The sequence below is a fragment of the Cygnus atratus genome, chromosome 1, assembly GCF_013377495.2.
Source record: "Cygnus atratus isolate AKBS03 ecotype Queensland, Australia chromosome 1, CAtr_DNAZoo_HiC_assembly, whole genome shotgun sequence".
Taxonomy (NCBI): Eukaryota; Metazoa; Chordata; class Aves; order Anseriformes; family Anatidae; genus Cygnus; species Cygnus atratus.
The window spans coordinates 13,164,577-13,187,851 of record NC_066362.1 but is presented as its reverse complement, the minus strand read 5'-3'; the positions used below and the strand labels follow the sequence as shown (position 1 = coordinate 13,187,851).

Genomic DNA, 23,275 nt, shown 5'->3' with positions numbered 1-23,275 from the left:
GGCAGACATATAGGCCAGTTTTCACCATCTGAGTTCCTCCTGCTCTGACTTCCTTGGGAGAATTCTCATTTTGGCAGCTACTGTCAAATTCTGGCATCTTCAGACATATCGAGCAGGAAAAGGGACCAGCATTTGAGAAGAAAATCGGAGCTGTGTTTATTAATTATCAAAGAAGAAGACTCATTGTTTATATTTCCTGATTACAAACTTGTGTAACCATAGGATAAGGTACACATGCACTATTCTGTATTTTTAAAATGTGATAGTTCAGGAGTGTGTAAATATATGCTTTTTTGGACAGTGGAATACTAAAAGAAAAATAGCATGTGGAGGCAAGCCATCAGTGCAATAAGCCAACATCTGAAAGTATGTCACAATTTATTTTACCATTCTTGGCAAATTTGGAAAAAAATATTATAGTTCCTTGCACACCACAAGAGTACTTCCTCAATGCGGAACACTTATTTTCAAGTTCCTGCATTGACAATGTGTTGTTTGACAATAGTGGAATCACAGAAAAATGCTTCTTAAAACTCCTGTGCTGCAGAGTGTTCTCTCTTGCAGGGTGGATTCCACAGAAACAATCTGTTCAGGGGGAGAAAGAAAGAATTTAAAGCTGTCCTGTATGTGATAAGAAATAAGCCAAAAACTGAATCAAAATTATGTTTTCCTATTCTTTGGAATTAAGAAACTATATAAAAAGATTAAATTAATTTTGACATTCTTACAAATATTTAATCATTTCACTACATTTTTTAAGTCTGTGAGGACAGATCTTTACTTGTGGTTTGCTCCATGCTTGTTTTGGTATCGTTTCATTTTAGATATCAGCATACAGTTAAGAAAAGAACAATAAACCAGTCATTTACATATCAGACTGAGAACTCCTCACAGAGAGGGATTTATGTTTTATATTGGATCATTGCATTCACTTCTGATATAGCACATGAAAAAAAAAATGTAAAAAACTATCTTACTGAGTCATGCAGAAAAAGTTTGTTTTGCAAAATTTTATAGCATCTTATAATAAATTTCAAAACATCCTCCCTCACAGTTCATTTGAATAAAGAGGCTAAAGAGGAACTTTATGTGTCCAAAGCAAAGAATGCAGTATTAAATTCCATATGTGTCCTAATGGTGATTCTCTGGTGAGAATTCCCACAACACTGAAACTCCAAGTGAGTTGAGAAAGCAATTCTTTCACTAAAATGTGCATGAAATTTTGTATTCCTACCCCTTATCTCCAAGAGTGTCTTAAGTTTCATTGATAACCAACAGGGGCTTGCGTAAAGAAATACAATATTAAGATGTTATTACTGTAATAAATTAAAATAAGGCAAATACCTATGATATTGCAACAGCATCTTAATGTTCACTAACTTAATTGAATCTTATCTGAATGCACGAAATCTGTTATCCAGCTTTAAGTTAAAAAATGGTTTAAGTGAAAAAAATTGAAATGATCAGTACAAGGGTATTATTATCTGCTTCAGTATAATTGTTTTTGGCTTGCATGGAGGAAAACACTAAATTGCTGCTATTTGTGGTATCAAATTGCTATGTTAAACAAACAGTGTTTTTCCAGACAAAGAGATTAAAAATCCTTTAGACTACAGTTAACATTTTGCAATCATTACTGAATTTCAGAAACAGATGTGCTACTTCTGTCCCTAAACATTGTTCAGTTTGATCTGATTACCTGCTAGGTGCTGTCTATCCTTTTCAGAATGGGAATTCCACTTAACTTTAGGCATCTTACTGAAGGAAAATTACCTTAATTTGTCTGTATAACAGTTAGATAATCTCACAAGAGAAACCTTTTCTGATATCCATAAAAAGCATACACATGCTTTTCTCTCCTTTATGCATTTAAGAGAAGGTATCAACACAACACACCATTTCAGATCTTTTAAGCTAGCATTGAAACAGCATATTGCTGCCTAATATTTCCTGGCTGTGTAGCCCTCTGGTTCCCTTCTTGTTCTTATCATTGAGAAACTTGCTCTTATGATCTTTTGAAGCTTTGGCTTGTTTCCTCAATGTTTCTTCTAGGATCATTTTTCATCCTACTGCAGCCTCTCATGGTCAAGTCATATCCAGAGACCTTCGTGCAAGATTACTACTATCCTGGCATGAGGCCCATGTCTGACCACTGCAGGACCTGACATCTCTTGGAACCCTGTACATTTGAGAACTGCAAATTCAAACTCCAGGATTACTTGATGGAAATGGACTCTTCTCAGATTATTTTATTTCCCTGTCTGATGATACATATTTGATAGCTAAGAGCCATTAATAGACCAGGTTCTTATATCACTTAAGACCATTTTTCTAGTTTTTGACAGTCTGTTTAGAAGTCATATCTTGCCCCTGCACTGGACTGCCCCCTCCACCCCTAAAATGTTGCTCTCTTACTTTCTTCAGCTATTTCTTGAAATATAGCTGTTTTCAGAGCAGCTGCTCCATGACAGACCTGGCCTTGAATACAAGCAGCTGACAGAGGGTAGTTGATGGGATTTGTATCGCCACGTGTTACCTGCAGGCTGTTACAGACAGCATTAGGAAAAAAGACAGACAGACAGCATAGGAAAAACATTGATGCTCCACTTGCATCCACAGTACTAAGAGTGTCACTTGAGTCACACTGTATTCCATGTGTGTGGACATGAGACCTGCACAAATGCTTCAGGCCTGAGAACACATAGAGAGCAAGCCAACCTGGCTGTAAGTTAAAAGATGGGGCATTATGCCAGAAAAGTAAAGGCAGTCTGCCTTGACTGTAGCTTAAAGAGTCAGATAGTTAAGGAAAAACAAACAAACAAAACACAGCCACCAAACCTCAGACACAAAAGGATCCAAAACGTTGTTTGCAAAAACAGAAAGAGATGGAAACCCAGTGCGTTAAACTCCTTGCTCAATGCTAGAGTGGAAGGAAAGCAGGTTTGACTCTGGCTTCCACTGACAAGTAGTTGTGGGGAGCAGTCAAATGTGCTACAGAGGGTAGAGGTTGCAAGTGCAAGAACTGGAAGCATTTTCTAGTGCAATGTCACCATACTGTAGTGTGATGTATCAGTAGCTACTGCTTAGCTTCTGGCTTTCTTTTCTGTGACTACCTCCTGTCTGCTAAAGGTGTTTGCTGTCAGACAAAACATATGCCCTAAGTAAACCCAGTGCTTTACACTTCTGCTCCCCTTAACTTGGCAAGTCAGGCAGCAGTTGGAGTCCCTCCCAGTACACTTCATCTTTGAAGTTTCCTCCTTTTGGATTCATGTCCCCATAGACCTTACTTGGTACCTAATAGTACATGCCAGACAGTTCTTTTGTGGATGTTTTCCAAGTGAATGACTCGTGTAGTACAAGGCTGGAGGCTGAGCTGCGCAAGATTGTTATGTGTCATAACTCTTCATGCAAAACACCTTCAACTTCTATAGTAAAGTAGCATTGCTTGACATTTTAATATTAACTAGAACTGACAATCTGTTTTGCCACATCCTTTTATTACTGCTGGGGTATCCTCCCAATTTCAATACTCTGGGAAATAGTGAGATCACTACACGTGAATATCAAGGACAACCTTTTCTTGCGTGGTTCACATCCATGACATCTGTAGAACACGTGGCTAAAAGGAAACTGTCCTGTCCTTTACACAGGATTTATATGTTAAAGGAGCTACTTTGTATGCCCAAGACCTAGCTGCCCAAAGATAATGAATATATGGAGAATTCCAGTTATTTATATAGTGCTCACAGTTTAGAAGTTACTATTAGAATGGGTTATAACTATTTATTCAAAATTGTAACATGCAGTACTGTATGCAGACTGTTTGCTGATCCTTTGTTATATGACAGCACATGTATATGAATATTTTATTTCACCTTTTTCCCTTCAAAGGCTCTGGTTTATAAATGTTGACAGATAATGCCTGTTGTGTTTCTTGACTCTCCACATCTTTCTGATCCAACTTTTAAAGCCCTTGCTGAATGTAAACTCGTTAAGGTCGGGACTGAAGGTTAGTATAATATTTCACAAAATTATTAGAATGATTTTGAAAATTCATCCACATCATTTGAAATCAGTAAGAATCTGTCAACTGATTTTACTGGAAGTTTGGATCAGGCCCCTAATGTATGTCAGACGTGTAACTTACGTCTTTATATATTTCAACGGGAAATGACCAAATTACTGATTTGCGTTTCAAGTTGATAAGTAAATGCTGCACATACATCAGGCTTATTCATATTGCTCGTTGCCAGAAGACAGATGTTGGTCTTAAGATGATTTTACAACTGAAGTATATTCATGCCCTGAGTGTAGCAGACAGCTTATTGCACCCAGTTTTCTGCAAAACATTCTAAAAGAATTTTAGTAAAGTTAATTATGCTCATCGTTAAGTCCTATTAGCATATCTTTCAATTTTAAAAATAAAGCCTTGCCATATTAATACATATATATTAACATTTTTTTTTCAATTATACAAGTAGTTCTTTTTTCCTGTACCATGTTTTCAAAACAACATTAATTATTACACCAGTTCAAACAAAAGAATCAGCAGTAGAAGTTATATTACTTAAAAGTTACGGCACATTTTAGTGCTGGAATAGGGCTTCGAAGAAGATGAAAATGATAGCAAAAGACAATGCAAGAACTAGAGCTGTCTTAAAATTTGGCTATTGTTTACTTTTGTGAATACTTTTTTTTTTTTTTTGTACAATTATGAAGACAACATCGTATGTTATGTTGTAGAGGAAGGATGTATTTGGTGTGAAGACTGTTTTCCATTTCAGATGTATCATGCATCAGTAGAAAAAAAGAGCAAAGAAAGAGCTTCCAAAGTTGCTCTCTTGTTCCCAGTTTTGTGGCACAGTAATAGTGTCAAGGGTGAGTGGGAAAAGGGAAGGCAAAATCTACATGTATTTCAAAATCAACAGACCTATAAAATAATACAAGGAAGCTAGAACTGCTGCTTCTCGTAACATTTCTGACATCATGTTAAGTTTTAGGGATTCTGCTTTAATATGTATCTAAATACTTTTTGTGCCTGCTGGTGCTGTGTAAAAGTCTGATAACATTGCGTGCATAGATGCACTGAGAAGTGCTGGAGTAATACCATGACATCATGTTGGTAATTCAGTTGTGCAGATGGGACAGCAGCCTGAATTTTCTGGATTAACATTTAGAAGGCTGGATTTTCCAGTCTGTTGGCCAGATGGTTTCTTGGGCTGTGAGTGTGTTTGTAAATGTGTCTACTACTTCTAACACTAAAGAATTGCTGTATTGCATTAACAAAACTTTTAAAGCAATTATAAAGCTATTGTAAAACTCTGTATTTTGTTTTACTTACTTTTGCAGACATTTGTAAAAGTTTCAGCATTGCCAAAGTTATAGATTGTAACAAATCAAAACTTTGTAAAGAGTTTTCTTAAGAAAAGAAATATGAAACTACCAAAGGGGAAATCTTAGTGTTTTTTTTTGTTGTTTGTTTGTTTGTTTCTTTTTTTCTCTTATTTGTAGAGTATTTTCATATAAAAATTCACTCTGAATTAGAAACATTTAGGATTTATGACAGAAATCAAGGGAAGCACCATACTGGTAACAGGATCTTAAGAACAGATTTTGAAATGTTTAGTTTATAGGATGTTAAAACTCTTTATTGGTTTCCTTTTTACATTGACATTTTATCTTACCCTAAAAGTCTAACTTTTTCTAACTTTAGAGTCATATGGATTTTTTTTTTTTTTTGAGAAATGAATGGGACAGAAAGAGCAAATCTAACAATTCAGAATGCTTACAATTATAGGAAGTGTTTGACTACATATGAATAACGAAGAAAGAAACTGGTCATGATTATTAAAATTAAGAAACAATAGTTATGAGTAAAAAGTTGGCTAAAAGTTGACACAGGCAATGTGGTGATTCACACCCTTGCCATATTTTCCCCATTTATGTTTGTCATCTTCATGTATGATAAACCAAGTGAAGCAGTGTATGATCTGTGTTTTTATATGGTTCATCAGCTGACTGGAGAAATTTAGTGTGTGTGTTCACTGTACAATTATTTCAGCAGTACTATTCTTACCTATGTTTTTTTTAGGACTTTGGGATTTGTAGTGATTGTTCTGCAACAAACTGTACAAGCCAAAATATGATTCTGTCCTAGAGAAATCTAGGATAGCTTGTTTGTCCATCAGGGAACACAGAAGAAATCTTGAACTTTAGCAGGAACCGAGCCTGCTGCAGTTCAAGAAGTGTTTGGACAACACTCTCAGACACATGGTCTGATTTTTGGGTAGTCCTTTGGGGATCCAGGAGTTGGACTCGATGATCCTTGTGGGTCCCTTCCAACTCAGGATATTCTGTGATTCTCTGAAATATCGTGAACGTATTGGAAAGCTAATTGTACAAGTAATATTAAATGTGTCAAAGATATGAGCTGTACTGAACACTTACCCAAGTTGTAGTCAACACTCCAAGCCTCTCGGGTTGGCTGAAAGATTTTCCATTTACCTAATCTTAATAACCTTTTAGTATATTATGAGTTAGACAGTTGTGTGTGTGACATGCAATTGATTAAGTGAAATAATTCAAGAAATAGTTGAACTGTTCAGTCAGTGCATGTATAGCTACTACATACATATACATGTACTACCCCTGTATTTTGCTTCTGTGCTGGAAGATCATTTCTCCTTTAAATAATTTTCTTTACTTAAATCAATAAAGATATTAATACCAAATATTATATCAATAACAAATATTACTCTGAAATGTTTAAACAGGTTTTGATATCTAGATATGTTTTCCAAGCTCTGTCTTTTGATATGCTTTCATATCTGAGAGACAGAACTGATGGAATTTCTCATGATCTCCAACAGACTTTTTCTCAGAAAGTTCTGTTTTTTAGCAGTTTAGCAGTTACAAAGAGTAGCATCTTCTAATCAAGCCATTAATTATTCTAACATTTTTGGGACTTAAAAAGATATTAAAAAAATCAGTATTCATTTCTGTTTATCTACAATATAGACTGCTGAATTTAAATTAAATGTTGAATTGCGTAGAACAGGAAAAATACATTCTATGAATATTGCTTACATTTCTCTTTTAAAATCAGTGATGGAGGTGTATAGCCATTTAAACAAAGGGGAAATCATCAATATAAATATGGAAACCTGAGAAGTCTTAATTCTAGGGAAAAAAAGTGCTTAAGTGGTTGTTGTCAGTGACAAAATTCATTTAGGTCACATTTTTGAAAACTCAGTAAATACTTATGCCTGCACAAACAAAAAGCACTCCATTGCTAAACATCTTCATTCCCCATTCCACAGAAGGAGTATTGGTATTGGCAATCAAACTACAAATTTTAAAGTTCAAGAGAAGATCGGAGTCAGTCTTTCCACTCATTACTAGATATCTCACCAGGCCCCTTGTTATGCTTTCATAACATTAGTTGTAAACAGTTATAGCATGCTTGCTGGTAAGTTAGGGAATGCCTTCTCTGTTGCATTGATGGAGTGTTGCCCCTAGGGCTCTGAGCATAGATGCAATCATTGTTTGCAATCATTTCTTAAGTCTTCTGTTTTGCTTATAAGAACACACTACATACTGTGCTTACTTAGGAGGTAAAATTCAGTCATGCATGTATGCTCAGTGAGTGCTGATTTGAAGATCCTAGCAATGTCTACGTTTGCTTTGTGCTATTATTTGCATTGTTGTAAGTGGGTGTGGTTACAGCCATAGAGTACTGAATTCTGTAGTTGCAGTGAACTTTGATGTTCCTGTGCAAGATATGAGAGATTTGGAGATGGGGAAAAGTCAAGCATCAAACTCATTAATATATATATGAATTTGTAATATAGCTCCTTGATTTCCATATTTTCATTTAATTTTATTACTGTTCATGGTTTGAAACCTTTGGAATGCAAAACGTTATGAGTGTAGTCTCTGGAAGTGCTTACATAAGCCATATATCAAAAGTCTGATATAATCCCATGGGTATGGAGAGCTTATTTTCATAGGTCCCCTGAAAAAAACTTGGCAAGGGTTATGAGAAAAATGTACTTGTTATACTACATGTCTGTAACAGAATTGAAAAGCCAACATTTCTGTTTTTCTTATTTATTTATTTACTTACTTACTTATTGTCTAAACTATTATTATTTAATTTAGATGTCATCAGCTGACCTACCTGAATCTACGTCACTGTGAAAATGTTACTGATGCTGGAATTGAAGCTTTGGGAAATATGTCGTCACTGATGTCCATTGATATCTCTGCAACCAACATCTCAGATATGGTATATATATGTAATAATTGTATACATGTATGCATATTATATATGTATATATAATTAAATAATAAACAATGTGCTTGCTATCTATTTAAGCTTTCAGAAAAAAATACAGTAAAATCCATTCATTTAATGTGCATGGATAAGAAGCAGTGGAGTTGCAATATCATTAAAACACATTTTAGAATTGTGTAATACAATATTTGCCAATATATAGGCACTACCCAATAAAAGTTAATTCTCACACTGGATAGTTCTCAGATTTGAAAGAGAGAAACTGAAACTGATGAAAAGAGGAGATTGGGTGTCTCTGAAACTGATCTGTAAAAAACGTTAAGCAGACTTTTTTTTTCTCCAAGATGATTAGGCCTGAGGAAAAACGAAAAACTGGTATTTTTAAATATTGAATTTGTAAAAATTACATTTTCCTTTAAATAGATTTATGGTGAAAAATGTTAGCTCTAACAGAGGCACAGATCTACACTGTGGTCCAGAAAATAATTGCTAGTGAAAGAATTACTAAGAAGGTATCTTCAAACTGTCAAGTTGCTAAGACTCTGGAAAGCAACATAGCAAGTGTGGGAGCCAGGTTAAACATAGCAGGCCTCCACATAAGATGCTCTTGGCAGGTCCTGCCTCGTGGGTAGGGTTTAGAGCCAGTTCTAGCTGTTACTTTTACTTTTAGGGCAAACTCTTCACTGAACACAGAAATCTAGGAGAAACATCATGATGAAAACTGTTGCTATAAAGAATATTCACTCAGTTGCTGTTCAAGAAGAATTCTGACCAATAACCTTATTGCTTGGTTCTAACACAGAATTTGTGCAAAAGTAATTAAAATACTTGTATCCTTTATGGAGACCTAAAAATAAAATAAAATAAAATAAAATAAAATAAAATCCAGTACAATACAACACAATATTATGTCAAGTAAAGAGGGCTGGGAAATCCATGAAGATTTAATTTAATGTTGTTATTTTAAATATCACAATATTATATCTGAATGAAATATATAATTCCTAGAATTACAGTCCCACAGTGTTTCAACGTAAATGTTTTCTTTCTCTTTGCTTCTCAGAATTAGTCTTCTAAAGTGCTGTATTGCTTCTTACTCTAGTTTTCACATAGCACAACCCTTGCCCTCGGCATTAATCCAAGCTGTTCTGCTTACACTGCATTTTTAAGACATTCCATTTCCTCCTTCCCACAAGACAGATAAACTCACTCGGAAATTGACCATTTATCATTCCTGTAATTTCTGATCTGAATGCTAGTACAAGATAGAAAACTGGTATGGTTCTCACTGTTTGCTTTCTTTAAGTGTATGGCACTCATGCATTTTCTAATGTTATAACATTTAAGCATTTAAAACATTAAATCTTAAATAGATCTTCTAATCTTAAAACACGATTTGATGAAAAAGATCTTGCACTCTGCTTTGTAAAAAGCTACTATTTGTATGCTAATAAAGAGAAATTGTAAGGTTCATATTCTTTCTTGTAGCCTGCACAGCAGATCTCTTGTTTTTGGTGTCTAGGTGAATGTGGTGTCTCTGTGAAACGTGTAGAATATGCAACATTGATCTGCATTACACAAGAGATGATTCCTTTTAGTTTTTCAAATGATGGCAAAATCATTCTGCCCATCTAAATAGAGCAGAATTTACTGTAATAAGGATGATATATACTTAGGGGGAGGATAGGGGAGAAAAGATACAGTAGTCAGATTTTCTTACAGATTTGTACCTCATGTATAACTGCCTTACTTAAGATCTTAATCAAAATGGAGTTTATTTTCTTCTGTTGCTGTTGCCTTCCTCTTCTGTAGTTTCTCTGGTGCCAAGAAGAGAAATGTCCCCGTTGAAGCCTGTCTTTCATTCAGGGAATTTTTTGCATTTGGAAGAAATATATTGACCCTTAGAATTGTACCTGACAAGAGAACTTGTTAGTACAGAAAAAGACTGTAGACTCTTTGTAGACTCAAAGTAATGATAAAACATAGTGCTAATAAGAAATACACTGATAATCTCTCTCATGTTTGTAGAAATTTACTATACTTGTCCTGAAACTAATAGTCAATAGAAAGACTGGAAAATGAATAAAAATAATCACTGCATGTATTTAGATTTCAGTATTGTATAGGAACTTATGCACAGAGAGTAATGCATAGAGAAGCAATGTCTTGGCAAACTTCTAAACAGAACCTAGGATAAAGCAAGTAATTTCATCACATGCTTAAGTTTGTATGTATGCTTAAGTGTCTTGCTAAGTCAAAGACCATTCATTAATGAAAGCAAGTATCAACCAATGAAGAGGATAACAACTTCATGAATGTGAAGGACTGGTGGCATCCCAAAGACTTTGCTCTCCTTTTCTCACTAGGGCTTTGATTTTATATAATCATATAATATATAATATATATTCATATATAATACTCAACATTTAGTAAAATAAAACACAATTCCATTTAAAGTATTAATTTATTCACTCTGTTATTTTAGTGTGCCCTCTTCAAAGGAAAGAAAACACTTTAAAGAAAACCATTATTTCTTTTACAAGACTTAGAGTCCATTATGATGCTAAAAAGGAAGCATCTGATTTGCATCTTTCTCAGCTGTTTTTAGGGCGTTTCCTGAGCACTGCTGAGCAGTTCCTGCAGTATTGCCTCACCATACCTGCTACTCTTTAAAAAAAGTGAAACCTCATCTTCATTTCTCTTGTTTTCTCTTGGCAGGATGTCAAAATTAGCGTTATGTTTCTCCTGTCCTGATATGCAGATAATAAACACTTCATGCAATCATAAGCCATCATCCTTCCATATAGGTTTTCCTTTAAAGAATGTCAGTAAAATAACAACATGTGAATACATATACAGTCTATATATAATTCTCAGTTGTATTCGTCTTTTTACATTTCTGAAAATGTTTCCTTCTTCATTCAAAATTGTTTAAAAAAACAACAACACATATTTCTAAGTCTCAAAACTTTTTTTTAGAGGTGGGAAGGACACAGTTGTTCTGTTTTTGTCATTCTTGTACTAGAAATAGGTTTCTTAGAGTCATGAACACCTTAAAAGAGAGACTTGGCAATGAAATGATTTGCAAGCTTAGTTATAGATTAAAAAAATAAATAAAATGACACCAAACAACACAATGACAGTACAAAAATGTACAGTTCCTTGAAAAAAATTACCTTTAAATTCTTTGTGAAAACTTTTTTTTTTTTTTTTCCTAGCTAGCCTTCCATCTCACATAGTTTTCCCTTACCTCTTGCTCTCCTAAAAACCCTGGAATATGGACCATAGATTTCTCGGTTTCACATTGTTAGTATTGTGAACATTTTCATGAAAGCATAGATGATACACTAATCACAAATCATCTTGGATATTGTAGATATTCTAGTACATTCTATTCATCTAGATATTTTATTTATGTTATTTACAATATATGCAAGGTGCTTATGTTTCTATTACTGAGATGGAAACACTGGCATTTAGGGCCAAAACCTATTTGTCTTTCATATAAAAGCAGTCCCAGTGGAAATGCTTCCATGAATTAGAGAAGCAGTTTTAGTTATAAGATTTGTTCTCATGCTCTCCATATTTTTCATAAAATGTCTTAAACCTTCTCTGATGTTCTATATGATACAGCTTTGGCAGCTTTGCTCCAAGTCTGAGAGTCTGAAAGCATGCAGCTGCGTAGCGTTCCTCCTCAATCTGACACAAGCTGCTAATGCACATGGCCTGGACCACCCATCTACTTGGGACATAAAAAAAACATTAAATATAGAAGTATTGGGACATTTGAAGAAAATGGCTTAAGCCAAACAGGATTTAGACAGTCAGAAAAAGCCTAACAAGGAATAAAAAAGGAATTGTTAAAGTAAATCAGTTGACTCCTGAGATATATAAACAATTTAAAAATGGAAAGAACTCTGGTACACTTCTAAAATCAAAAATTAAAAGGAAATATGAAGTGTTAGAAGGAATTTTCTGTCACAGTGTCTTCTCAATGGCTGTTATGCATGAAGTCTCTCTTGCAATGAACCTAAGGTCCCAGTCTCTCCTCTGACTGGCATGTCTCTGCAAGAATCGTGTGTGTCACCAAGTCAAGTTATCAGTCACAAATTCTTTGCATGCTGGTTATGCAAAATTGCTCTTTAAAGTTGAGGGTAGTATATAAACAATTAGTTCTGCTTTCTTTTCTTATGTGTTTGTACTTAATGATTTTCAGATCCTGGCTGGTCCTGAAGGCCAGGCTGCAACATAAATATCTACTAATATTTTAATAATAAGATTCTAAACAGATCACGGGGGAAAAATCATTTTGGCTTTACACAGTTATATAGAGGTTTTTTTTGTTTGTTTGTTTGTTTGTTTTTTTCACTGTGTATTTTTTTTGCAGTGGGATTCTGGATTTATGGTGTCTTGAATCCGTAGCCTGGCTTTACATTTTGGTCTGTTAAAAAATTAGACCAGTAGGACTGAGGAAGAACCTTGCAAAGGTTAAGAGAAAAAGTATTACCAGGGCTGATAGCTATAAGCAGCAACAGACTGCAAATGAATTAGCTGCATTTGATTTCCACAGGAAAGGAAGTGACAAAAGAAATCCCCAAGGCAGGGAGAAGGACATGCTAACATATTCATGCAAGCTCCAGATTCAGATGTTAGCAGTCGGGTTTTCCTGGGGGAATAGAGAAAGAGGATTTGGCCTGAAGACTTAGGAACTTAATTCTGTGTAGAGATAGGAAACGCACAGAGAGTCTCTGCAATCAGTGCCAGATGTGCTAACACCTTGACTTCCAACAAAAATCAGTAGGAATAAAAGGTACCCAGCCAAGTTGAAAACTGGGCTCAGTGGTTTTACAGGATATTTTGCTACAATGGAAGCCCTGTTGTCTGGACTTAGTATCAAGAAACATATTTCATAAGTTTTGATTTGGTCTAGTCACAAGTGGTTTTAGATACAAAAATTAAGTTTTATGGAATGTGTTATACACACAGTCATACAGGGAGATTTCTGCACTGCAATTAAAAAATGTCTTTACAGTTCCCATAAACAGGTCTGACCTACCTTTATATTAGCTCAGGTATTGGAAATAATATAGCTGCTTTGCTTAAGAACTTACCAATTTTCCAGAAGGTGTTTGCTTATCTGAAACTGAATGTTGTTCTCCCGCATATATCTTAATAGGGAAACGATACTGCAAGACATGGGTTACATTTTCATTTTCTACTAAGTGTTTGATGCATGAAATTGGTGGACTGTGGCTACTTTGTACAGAAATATAAGTGTTTTAGAGGATGGCCTGAGTCATTTCAAAATGGCTCACAAATGGAAGGTGGGAGCTACCTCTTAAGAAGAGATGTCTTCCAGGATTGGAGTCACTTTGAGGTCAAGCTGTTTGATTTGGGGTATGAACAGGAAGAGACATCTGTGTATCTCTGGAACATAAAGACATAGATACTTTACAGATGCTGACCTTTAGGGTTACCAAGAGATGCATGAATGGAAATCTCGGAAGCTGAAAATAATGTAGCACATGTTAGTAAGAGATGATACATTCATTGCAGTCTGCAGTTGAAAGGCATAGGGTTGCAGTTTGCAAATATAAATAATAAAGAATTGCTTTTTTGTATGCTACAGCCTCAGATGACTTTTGTATCCAGCAAGTGAAGACCCTCACCATCTGGTACAGTAGATTCTTATTTTCTTATCAACAAAAACTGTGGTGAAATAATAATAAATGATGTTCTGCAAATGTTTGTAGGCCTCCCATAATGAATTAACTGAACAAAACATTTAAACAGAACAAAACTGTAAAATTCAGTTGCTTGAAAAAAACAGCTGCTGGGGAAGAATAAAATGTTTCTTTTAAAGTTGTTTTTTAAATGGAGACTGTAATAAACATGCTATACAAGACATGCAAGACAAAGTCTTCCCTTTCGCTATGGCAACAGAAGATTAATCCAAGATACATGGGAGATTTCTTTATGTTAAAGAAGAAAGATGTTTTGGAAACCTATAGAGTAGGTGTCATAGTCTGTATGCTGTGTAGTGTCTGTTTTGCTAGTATATGTTTCCAGGAGTTCTGATGATACAATCATAGCTCTCGACATATCTTTTAAAAATATCTGGAGGCTTAGTATAGAAGATAAGTCTCAGAAATAGGTCAGTATCCCAGATGGGAATCCCTGATGTTGTTTATCAGGGAATGCTACTGAATAAAACAGGAATTCTAATAAAAGTAGTCATAATTGGCTACTTTATGTTAACATATGCTACATATGTTAAATTAAAAACTAATAGTTTAAAAATTCATATAGATTAGACTTCCTGCACTGAACTTGTTTGAAGAGGTTTATTTTTGGAAACATCCAAGTTTCATTTTTTTTATGTGTGATTGGCAGCTCCTAATGACATTCCTTGTATACCATGTCTCTAGTCTTTGCCTTCTCAAATCTGGTGTTATTAATGAAACACCTTAAAGGAGACTTTGATTTTTATTGTAAAGATATTTTTATTATGACACAGTGTCAGTATAGTCACATAAAATCATTATAGATTAGCTTTGAAGTAATAGCAGTGTTAGTTGTCATGTAGAAGAAAAAAAAAAGTTAATATTTCATTACCAAGTACCATAAGGTCGTACCATTTTTAGGTAAAGGGAAATGGATGAAAAAACAATGTCCTAAAGGTTGACCCTATCACTACGAGTCTCTTCTGTAAGGAATTCATGTTCTGACATGAACATATTTGAGGATTAGGTAGACAATTATTTGTTTTCTTGAATAGGATTGTTCTGGACAACAAAAATTTGAAATCTGTAGATTTTCATGAAGCTGTTGTAAGTAATGGTCAGCATATAACTGTGTCTGCTGAGAAAAAAATGCAAATTTATTTGTTTTCATAAGCAGCTAGGACTGAAAATCTTTTTCATTGTTCCATTTTCTGTTTATATTCAGCCTGTGAGGTTTCAGGAATTCACAAAATTTGAACTCCAGCCGCACTCTCCCAGCATTATCATTACAGTGTCCACATCTGGATTCCAGACACTACTTAAATGTGCTTATTTTGTCAGTATGATATTTCCTCTCTGTGTAGTGCTGTTCACTACTTAATTGTAGATAATTTATTAACCACATGGAATGAAGTGATAACTTTGTTTTTCATGAAGAAAAGTTTGTTTAATAATATGGAGCACACAACTACTCTGCTGTGAATATCAAAACACATTTTACAAAATTAACATTTATTTCTCCTTCAAATTAAAATTGAGGATAAGAACATGGTTCTGTTTCCTGGGGTATGAGCAGTAAAAAAGGTAAATCATCTTCTGATCCTTTTGCACTCCTAACACAGGAATTTACCAAAGTTTTCACCTCCCTATGGTCCTGAATATGTGTTTTTTTTTTTTTCTTCTAAAGTAGAATGTACCTATCAGTGTGACTCAAACATCTCAAGTATTGTCTTGTTGTACTCAGAAGTTGTAGTTATAGGCATAGCTTTAGTCATAAGACCTTCGCCGATAAGAAAATCCTGAAGGCAGCAATTTTAAGATACTACTTTTCTCCAGTTTCTTTCTTTCTGAACAGGTTAAAAAAATGTATTTTTTTTTTGCTTTTGCCATTGAATATTTTCTACAATGAATTCCTAACTCTTGTATGTACATCAAGAAAAAATAGGAGGGTAAACTACATGCATTCTGCAGAAGAGTAGGATGTACGTAAGAGCCTAGCATTTATAGGCTCTTATGGACAGAGGTGGATAAAATAAGTCCTGCTATTCTGTTAGATTCTAATGGATGCAGGAAAGTCCTTTTAAGAAACACTTCAGAATCAGAGCTTAACTAGACAACAATGATAATTATTTCTAGTTTGATTAAAAAAATGCAACCAAAAAGAAAGTTATTTTGAATATCTGAGAACAGTCATGTAATGAAGCATTTGGCGGAGGAGAGAAATCCAGACTATATTTCCCATAAGGGTTTCAGTGAGTGACTTTGGATAGCTCATTTATATAGTATCTCCAATCCTTGTTTTTCTTTGTAAAAAGTAAATAATGTTCTGTGAGAGTATTCTGAGGAGCTATTATTTTTGTGTCTTAAAAGATGCTATAATTCTTAGGTAGAAGGTTTAACATACAAAACTCAGATATTTTTGGCCATCTTAGGATATCAAATGTAATTACATATAATTGCATATATTGATTTCTAAGGTTATTTTTTTCTGGATTTTTTTTTAGGGGTTGAGAGCCCTTGGTTGCTGTGGAAAAATAAAGCAACTTTCTCTATCAGAATGCAAAAATGTCAGTGATACTGGGATTCAGGTAAAACTTAACTTCTTTTCTTGGTGTGTCCTGGAAACCTCTCTATTTTGTCAATTTAACGATGTCCAAAACAGATAATATTTTACTCTTTACATCATCATTCATTCTTCATTGCAACGTTCTACACTTTCACCATTAGAAATTATTTTCCCCTTCTTATTCTTTTTCATTTTTTTCATTCCTTCTGTAAATTATAATGAATCTCAAATTCTACCCTCTGCGTTGAATGAAATTGATTATACAGGAGCCTTTTTACTGAATTGTACTGTGCAAATTACAATCTAAATTGCTGGCACTATTATTTCGTCCTTGCTCTAAAAATCCTTCATGAACTTTTATTTAGAATATACTTTTCTCACTGCTAGTGTGAGCTTTCAGGTATTACTGCTTTATTAGGGTGCCATTTGTTGAATACCGTGCTTACTTGACTTAGTATGACTAGTTCAGTGGAATAGTTAAATTTCATTTAGCCTGTTATGTGTGGTTCTTCATGTGCTGCTGATACATTGCTACACACAACTGTCTCTTAGTGACACAAATATGTCTTGATCTAACTCTAACAGTATATTTCTTACCAGCACAAATCCTTAAAAATAACAAATTATGTTTCAATAAGAAAAGCATACACATCTCATCCAGATTGAACAGATTTCTTAGCTATTTTATAGAAAAAAAAAAACACAGCACAAATTACTCCATGTTATTAAAAAAAAAAAAAACACAACCACTTTTCCACTTTTAAAATGATGAAACTAATCTACTTGAAATTAGACTGCATGTATTTTCAGCTAGATATTTGAAATACCAACCTCTTATTCTAAAGACCTCATACTCATTGCAGAATGTCTGTTGAATCTCACTAAACTTAATTTTTCTCCACTGTTTTTCTTTTGATTATTATATATGTTGGTTTAAAAATTAAAATATTGGATTTTGACCATATAAAGCCAGACATTGTTCTTAAAAAAAAAAAAAAAAAGGCTAAAATATAAATATGTATTTGTTACTGTTCTGACCTTAACATTAGCCTATAAGCTCAGAAATTTTCCAGGGTCAATAATCTTTAAGAAGTAATCACACAGGAAATTAACTAATTTGTAAAAAACAACCTAAAAATTGAAGTTGCAGCAAAGGCAATTTTTTATGTCGATAAGTTTTGAAGTTACACAGTAAAAAAAAAAAAAACAAACAAACTTTTGAATAATTAGCAATTTCATAGAAATATTAATACTAATACAGTATTTGAACTCCATTTACAATGCTTATAAATTATTTTGTATTTCTGATTTATGGACTTGCTTTTTTAGTTAGTCAACAATGAGATTTGCCGTCCAAATATTTATCTTCCTTATACTATCATCACAGCAGTAACTACATATGAAATTCTGATTTATTAGTATTCATTATCTTGTTTTGCTAAAATCGGTTATTCTGTGTTACTGGAATTCTTTTTATGGGTAAAACATTGCACTGGAGACTGGAAGAGACTCAGAGGGGGCAGGAGGGATGATCAGATGTATGGAACACTTTCCTTAAAAGGAGCAAATCAGTAAGCAAGGAACCTGCGGTCTGGAAGGGGAATGGCTGAGGGAATATGTCTGAGATCTGTACAATTGCAAGTGGCACGAAAAGAGTGAATAGGGGTCAACTTTTTGCTGTTTACTTCCATAAGTTATCTAGGGGGCATGAAGTGAATCTAGTTTGAAGATTCAGATGAAGAAAAGGAGATGACTGTCTCCAAAATGTATTGTTCTTTATCACAGGTTGTGTATATGCTTGAAGTTTATCTACATCCTTATGGAGATTTGATAGATTCAATACAATTGCGTTGATTTACTGCTTTGTGTTTCAGAACAATATAATAAGCATTGGTTGATAACTTTACAGTGGAAAAAAGAACTATCCATTTTGTTGAGAAGGAGAGAGTATTTACATCCTGCTTTTTTTCTGTAACTGAGAATTGTTTCTAACCACATGTAACAGAAATGTTTAAATCATGTTGTTTAGCAGCATCAATTTTATGCCCATAAACACTTTCAGATTGTCAGGCTGCAGGTACAGGCACCGCCATCATGTAATCCCAGTCTTCAGCCTCTACATTTTTTCCATTATAAAGCTCCAACATCCATCATTTTATAGCTATATATTATAAGAATGAGTCAGTTGTTGCTGCACCACAAGGGATGCATCTGGATTGAATCTTCTTATCCAATGTGTATGTCAGACCATTAGAATTTGCTTCTTTAGGAATAATTCTGACTGGCCTTTCATGAGTGTAAAGTTCCTTGGTTTTGTTCCCACAAAACAATGACCAAGTATGTACATCTTGTGTATCTCACTGAAAGTTGGTGCAGAGCCAGCACTGATCCTTTCAGAGGAGAATATTCACTTCTACATTGCACTATGCTTATCCCTGAGAAGGTATTTCAGTAAGTGTCTCACAACATAAAGTGAAAAAAGAATGTGAAAAAGAAGTGTTTACACTTTCTGTAACTGCAATATGAATATGAACTTTCTGATGAAGAAAGAATCAGAAGTGAGCACATGAAGATGTAGGACAAACCATGTGGTCATGGATCTAGGGAGGGCAGGAAGAAGAAAAGATAAGAAAGTAACTCGAAACAAAATGGTAAGTCCGTCTTTAAAGGTGAAATCAAAGGATATGAGTTTATGGAAAAATCTGTAGAAAGTTGCCCCATTGTATGCTGTACATCTTAGTTATTCTTTGATTATATAAAGAATATTTAAATTATATGAGAAGAAAATGCGTATTAAGAGGTCTTTAATAACACTGTTAAGGTAAAATGCAGAAAGTTGTAAAATTGCAAAAAAAAATGTTGATCTTAGAGTGTTAATTCATTTACTTGTTTACAGGCATTATAGCAGTATGTAAACGATTATGTGATCACGTATTTTGTAAATAGGATCTCATTCATAGCTCAGACAATGCTCACTTTATGAGCAGCATTTTCATATTTCATATTTTCTTTGATGCTTGTGTGCCTTCAGGTCTTATTTAAGCAGAATTAAAATTGTGCAAATAAGTTAGAAAATCATATTTCCTTCTTATAGTATTCAATTATTTGTTGTGTCCTTAATGTTTTGCAAAAATTTCCTATCTTCACCAGATTTTCTGGAGATCTTGGGTATTTTCATCATAGGCATAAAGCCAGGGATCCAGAGATGAAGAGAGCAAACAAAGCACCATTTCCTTTGTGAAATATGACTTAAAGTTTACTCCTGCATTATTTGCAAATAGCACTTAAGAGCAAATTCAGAACCTAACTTTGACGGATGTTTTAGATATGTATGTAGACTAACTATGCCAGTGAAAACAAGATTATCATATCTCACAGGCATTGAAATCTTGGCTTCAGCTTGTGCTGCATACCCTAGCTGAGAATGTAGTGATTAAGTCGTCATGTCTGAGACTAATTCTGAAGGTATTTCGATTTCTCTTACACACAGAAAAAAAAAAAAAACCACCAGTTTTTGGGTTTATAATATTTCTGTGTTGTTGTTAACACCCTGTAAATCTAGGATTAAAATAGGAGAGGTACAAAAGCCAATTTTTATAAATTCTGTATTGTTCACTCTAACCAGTCCTACATTAAAACATTCACATTCAAATATTTTGTGATATAAAACAAGAACCCAAAGCCCAAGAAGCAGTACCTTGGTACAGCTGTATTGGTAGGATAAACAAAACAAAACAAAACCAAAAAAGAACAAAACAAAAAAACAGCTAGAGTTATGATACAGATGAAATTTCTAAAAAAGTTGGTCTGGGAAACAAATTTCAGACTTTCATTCAAGTTTCTTTGCATCTGTTAATGTAAGATTTTTGAAAATCACACACAGTCACACACCTTTTGGTCATCAAAAAGCTAACATTTACCAGTGATCAACTATATTTTAGTGCCTGAATTCCTGCTTAATGTAAAGAAAAAGTGGCCGTAGTCTGGTTACTATAGACTCTTTTTCACAATGAAAAATAAGTAAGTGTATTTACGTATCTCTGTCTGCATGTACATGTGGTATTTATCCATGTAGTCCTTAGTCTGTTTACCTCAGGACTAATTCTAGAAAGATTTTGAAAATCTTCAACCAGTCAGTTTTTGTATTCAACCTGCAATATAAATATTTCCTTCTTTCTCCTTTAGAGAAAGATTCTACTTGTAGAGGTAGATTTTTCATTCCAATATATGCCAAATTATGTCAGCTTTAGGCCATGATTAGAAAAATATGGAAGACCAGCTCAGTGACAAATTTAAGTTATCTTACCATGGTTTTAGGCTGGAAATGACGGAAGAGAAGAGATTCTTACTGAAGCCAATGTCACAAAATGGTCTGGTATACTCACATCATAGCACCATTAAGTGAAGAAGTACTGCTTTAGGTTGTTTTATTCTTGAGTTAACAAATCTGCAGTTTCTTAAAGCAAAAGTTTCCACATTGAGCTGTATTAGAAGTATGGAGCAGAATTTTATTCTAATGAACACACTGTATAATGTATCAGCATCAGCAAGGGAAAACAGCCTCTTAATGCAGCTCTTCTTTTTCCAGTGGAATTCATAGCCTACAGCTGAGTGACTTCACTGCTAATGAAGGGTACATACAACAACTGAAGTGCCTGAAATGGATCAAAGGATTGACATAAATATATAGTAAATTGAAAAAAAATAGAATAGGCATGTTAACAAAGAACGATAGCTCTGTTTGTTGCCTTTTCAGGAGTTCTGCAAGGGCACAAAACACCTAGAATATTGTCACGTCTTCAATTGCCCTCAGCTGACAGACGAAGCTGTGAAATATTTGGCATTTTACTGTCACAGACTAGCATCTGTCAGCATGGCTTGTTGTCCAAAGGTATGTGTGTCCACAGGTAAGAACTGGGACAGTAATTTTGGCAGTGCTATTGCAAAGAAATATATTTTATTTCATTTAAAAATTTGACCTGCTGGAATCTATGTCTTGTCACAACTCTACAATGCACACATCTAACTTTAAAATCAGAGCCTAAGTTCAACCGACTAAAGTTCTGAGACTTGGTTCTTTAGAGAATTCGGCATTCTTCTAATGGTTGCAGTTAGGACATAAAGGTGTCTGTACTGGATCAGGTAAAAGCCTGTCCCTCCAGGAGCTCATGTCACAGGGAGAGTGAAGAGAGAAAGGCTTTTAGTGCTGCTTCCTGCAGATATTCTCAGCTTCTGGTGTTTTGGGTGATTCCAAAAACAGTGTCTTTGTTTTAGTAACTTTTAGTATTTTCAAGCTTTGTTGTTGTTTCTGAACTCAGGTAAAGCCAGCCCTGTTAGACTCTGCCTAGCTCAACTCTCCGCCAAACCTCTTAATATAACGCATAAGAAAAGCTAGATGCCTAAGGAATACATTTTCAAAAGCTGGCATAAATGCAAGCTCTGTAACCAGAGATGAAACACTGCTCATAACAGATGAAACTGTTTGTAGCAGCATCCAGTCTGGAGAAACTGGCTACTGAACCACAGTTACATGCCTCATGGACGCGCTGTATACCCTCTCCAGGATGTAGGCCAAGAGAGTTGCTCTGGGTCTTTCTGGCCCTTAGTTTATATCTTACGGATACCCACAGCACACCATTAATTATTTTATATATGGGTCTCATTCTCCTGTATCCATTGCTTTTTGATAGATATCAAGCTATTTTTTCATAATAACAGTAATAACAGAAGTTGTACATGGTTACAACATAGTTAAATTAGGTATTTTTTGCAAGCCTCACTTTCCATTGTACACCTTATAGACATATCACACAAAAAAAAAAATAGCATAAAATGTCAGTGGATACATTTAGGCTGGAAATTGGGATAGTTTGGGATAGAGGCAAAGTATCATGTAATGTTAATTCCCTTCTTAAGAAGGGAATGAACTGGATCATATTTTGTTATTCCTTCAAACAGGAACAAGAATTAAACTGAGTGACCTAGTAATCCCCTTCCAATAATTTGTTTCTAAGTAATATCTTTTTCTTCAAAAGGTTAAAATCCAATCTGTTAACTACCATATTCAGAAAAGAACATCAAGACTTTTTAAAATAAACTTACGCAGAAGTTTACAAGATTTTTTTTCTTTCTTTTGACTTGAATCCAGCTTGCAACTCCATAAAATGAGCTGGGTACACCTGTGTTAAAACTAATGGGTAATTCAAATCCTTTGGCAAACTCTAGTATAAACTGAGGGGATCCAGCCGCTACATAAGGAAATATTTTCCACTGAGAGGCTGTTTAAAAATGTTCAGGAGATTAAACTAAGAATGAACCTTTTCCAAAGGGTATATGTTAATACATCTGACGGTCGTGTTGTGCACTATCTGATATATGTGTGTATATATATATATATATAACAACAACACAAAAACAACTGGATTAAAACAAAAAAACATAGCAAGAGAACATGGAAAACACCATGTGGAAACACATGTCCAATAAGAGTGTTTGGGCATGTGCTGTGCAAGTTACTGTAACATTAGAATAGCTTATCACTTTAATCACATCTACAGGGGCAAATTAATTTTCATTGAATAAACCCCATTGGCTTCAGTGAAAGTGCAGTGAGCCTCCCTGTCATGTTTCCGTCCACCCAGGACAGGTACAAGTCATTCTGCAAATGATGATACCATAAAATATTCAGCA

The 23,275-nt window shown here is 34.5% G+C and overlaps 1 protein-coding gene across 1 annotated transcript in view; it reads left to right on the top strand.

Annotated features, from left to right (window-relative positions):
* FBXL13 (F-box and leucine rich repeat protein 13) overlaps positions 1 to 23,275 on the top strand; it is a 33,916-nt gene that overhangs the window by 2,448 nt on the left and 8,193 nt on the right. The window contains 3 exon segments of the mRNA XM_035549560.2: positions 8,161 to 8,287; positions 16,524 to 16,607; positions 21,342 to 21,475. Coding sequence (XP_035405453.1) covers positions 8,161 to 8,287; positions 16,524 to 16,607; positions 21,342 to 21,475 — 345 coding nt within the window.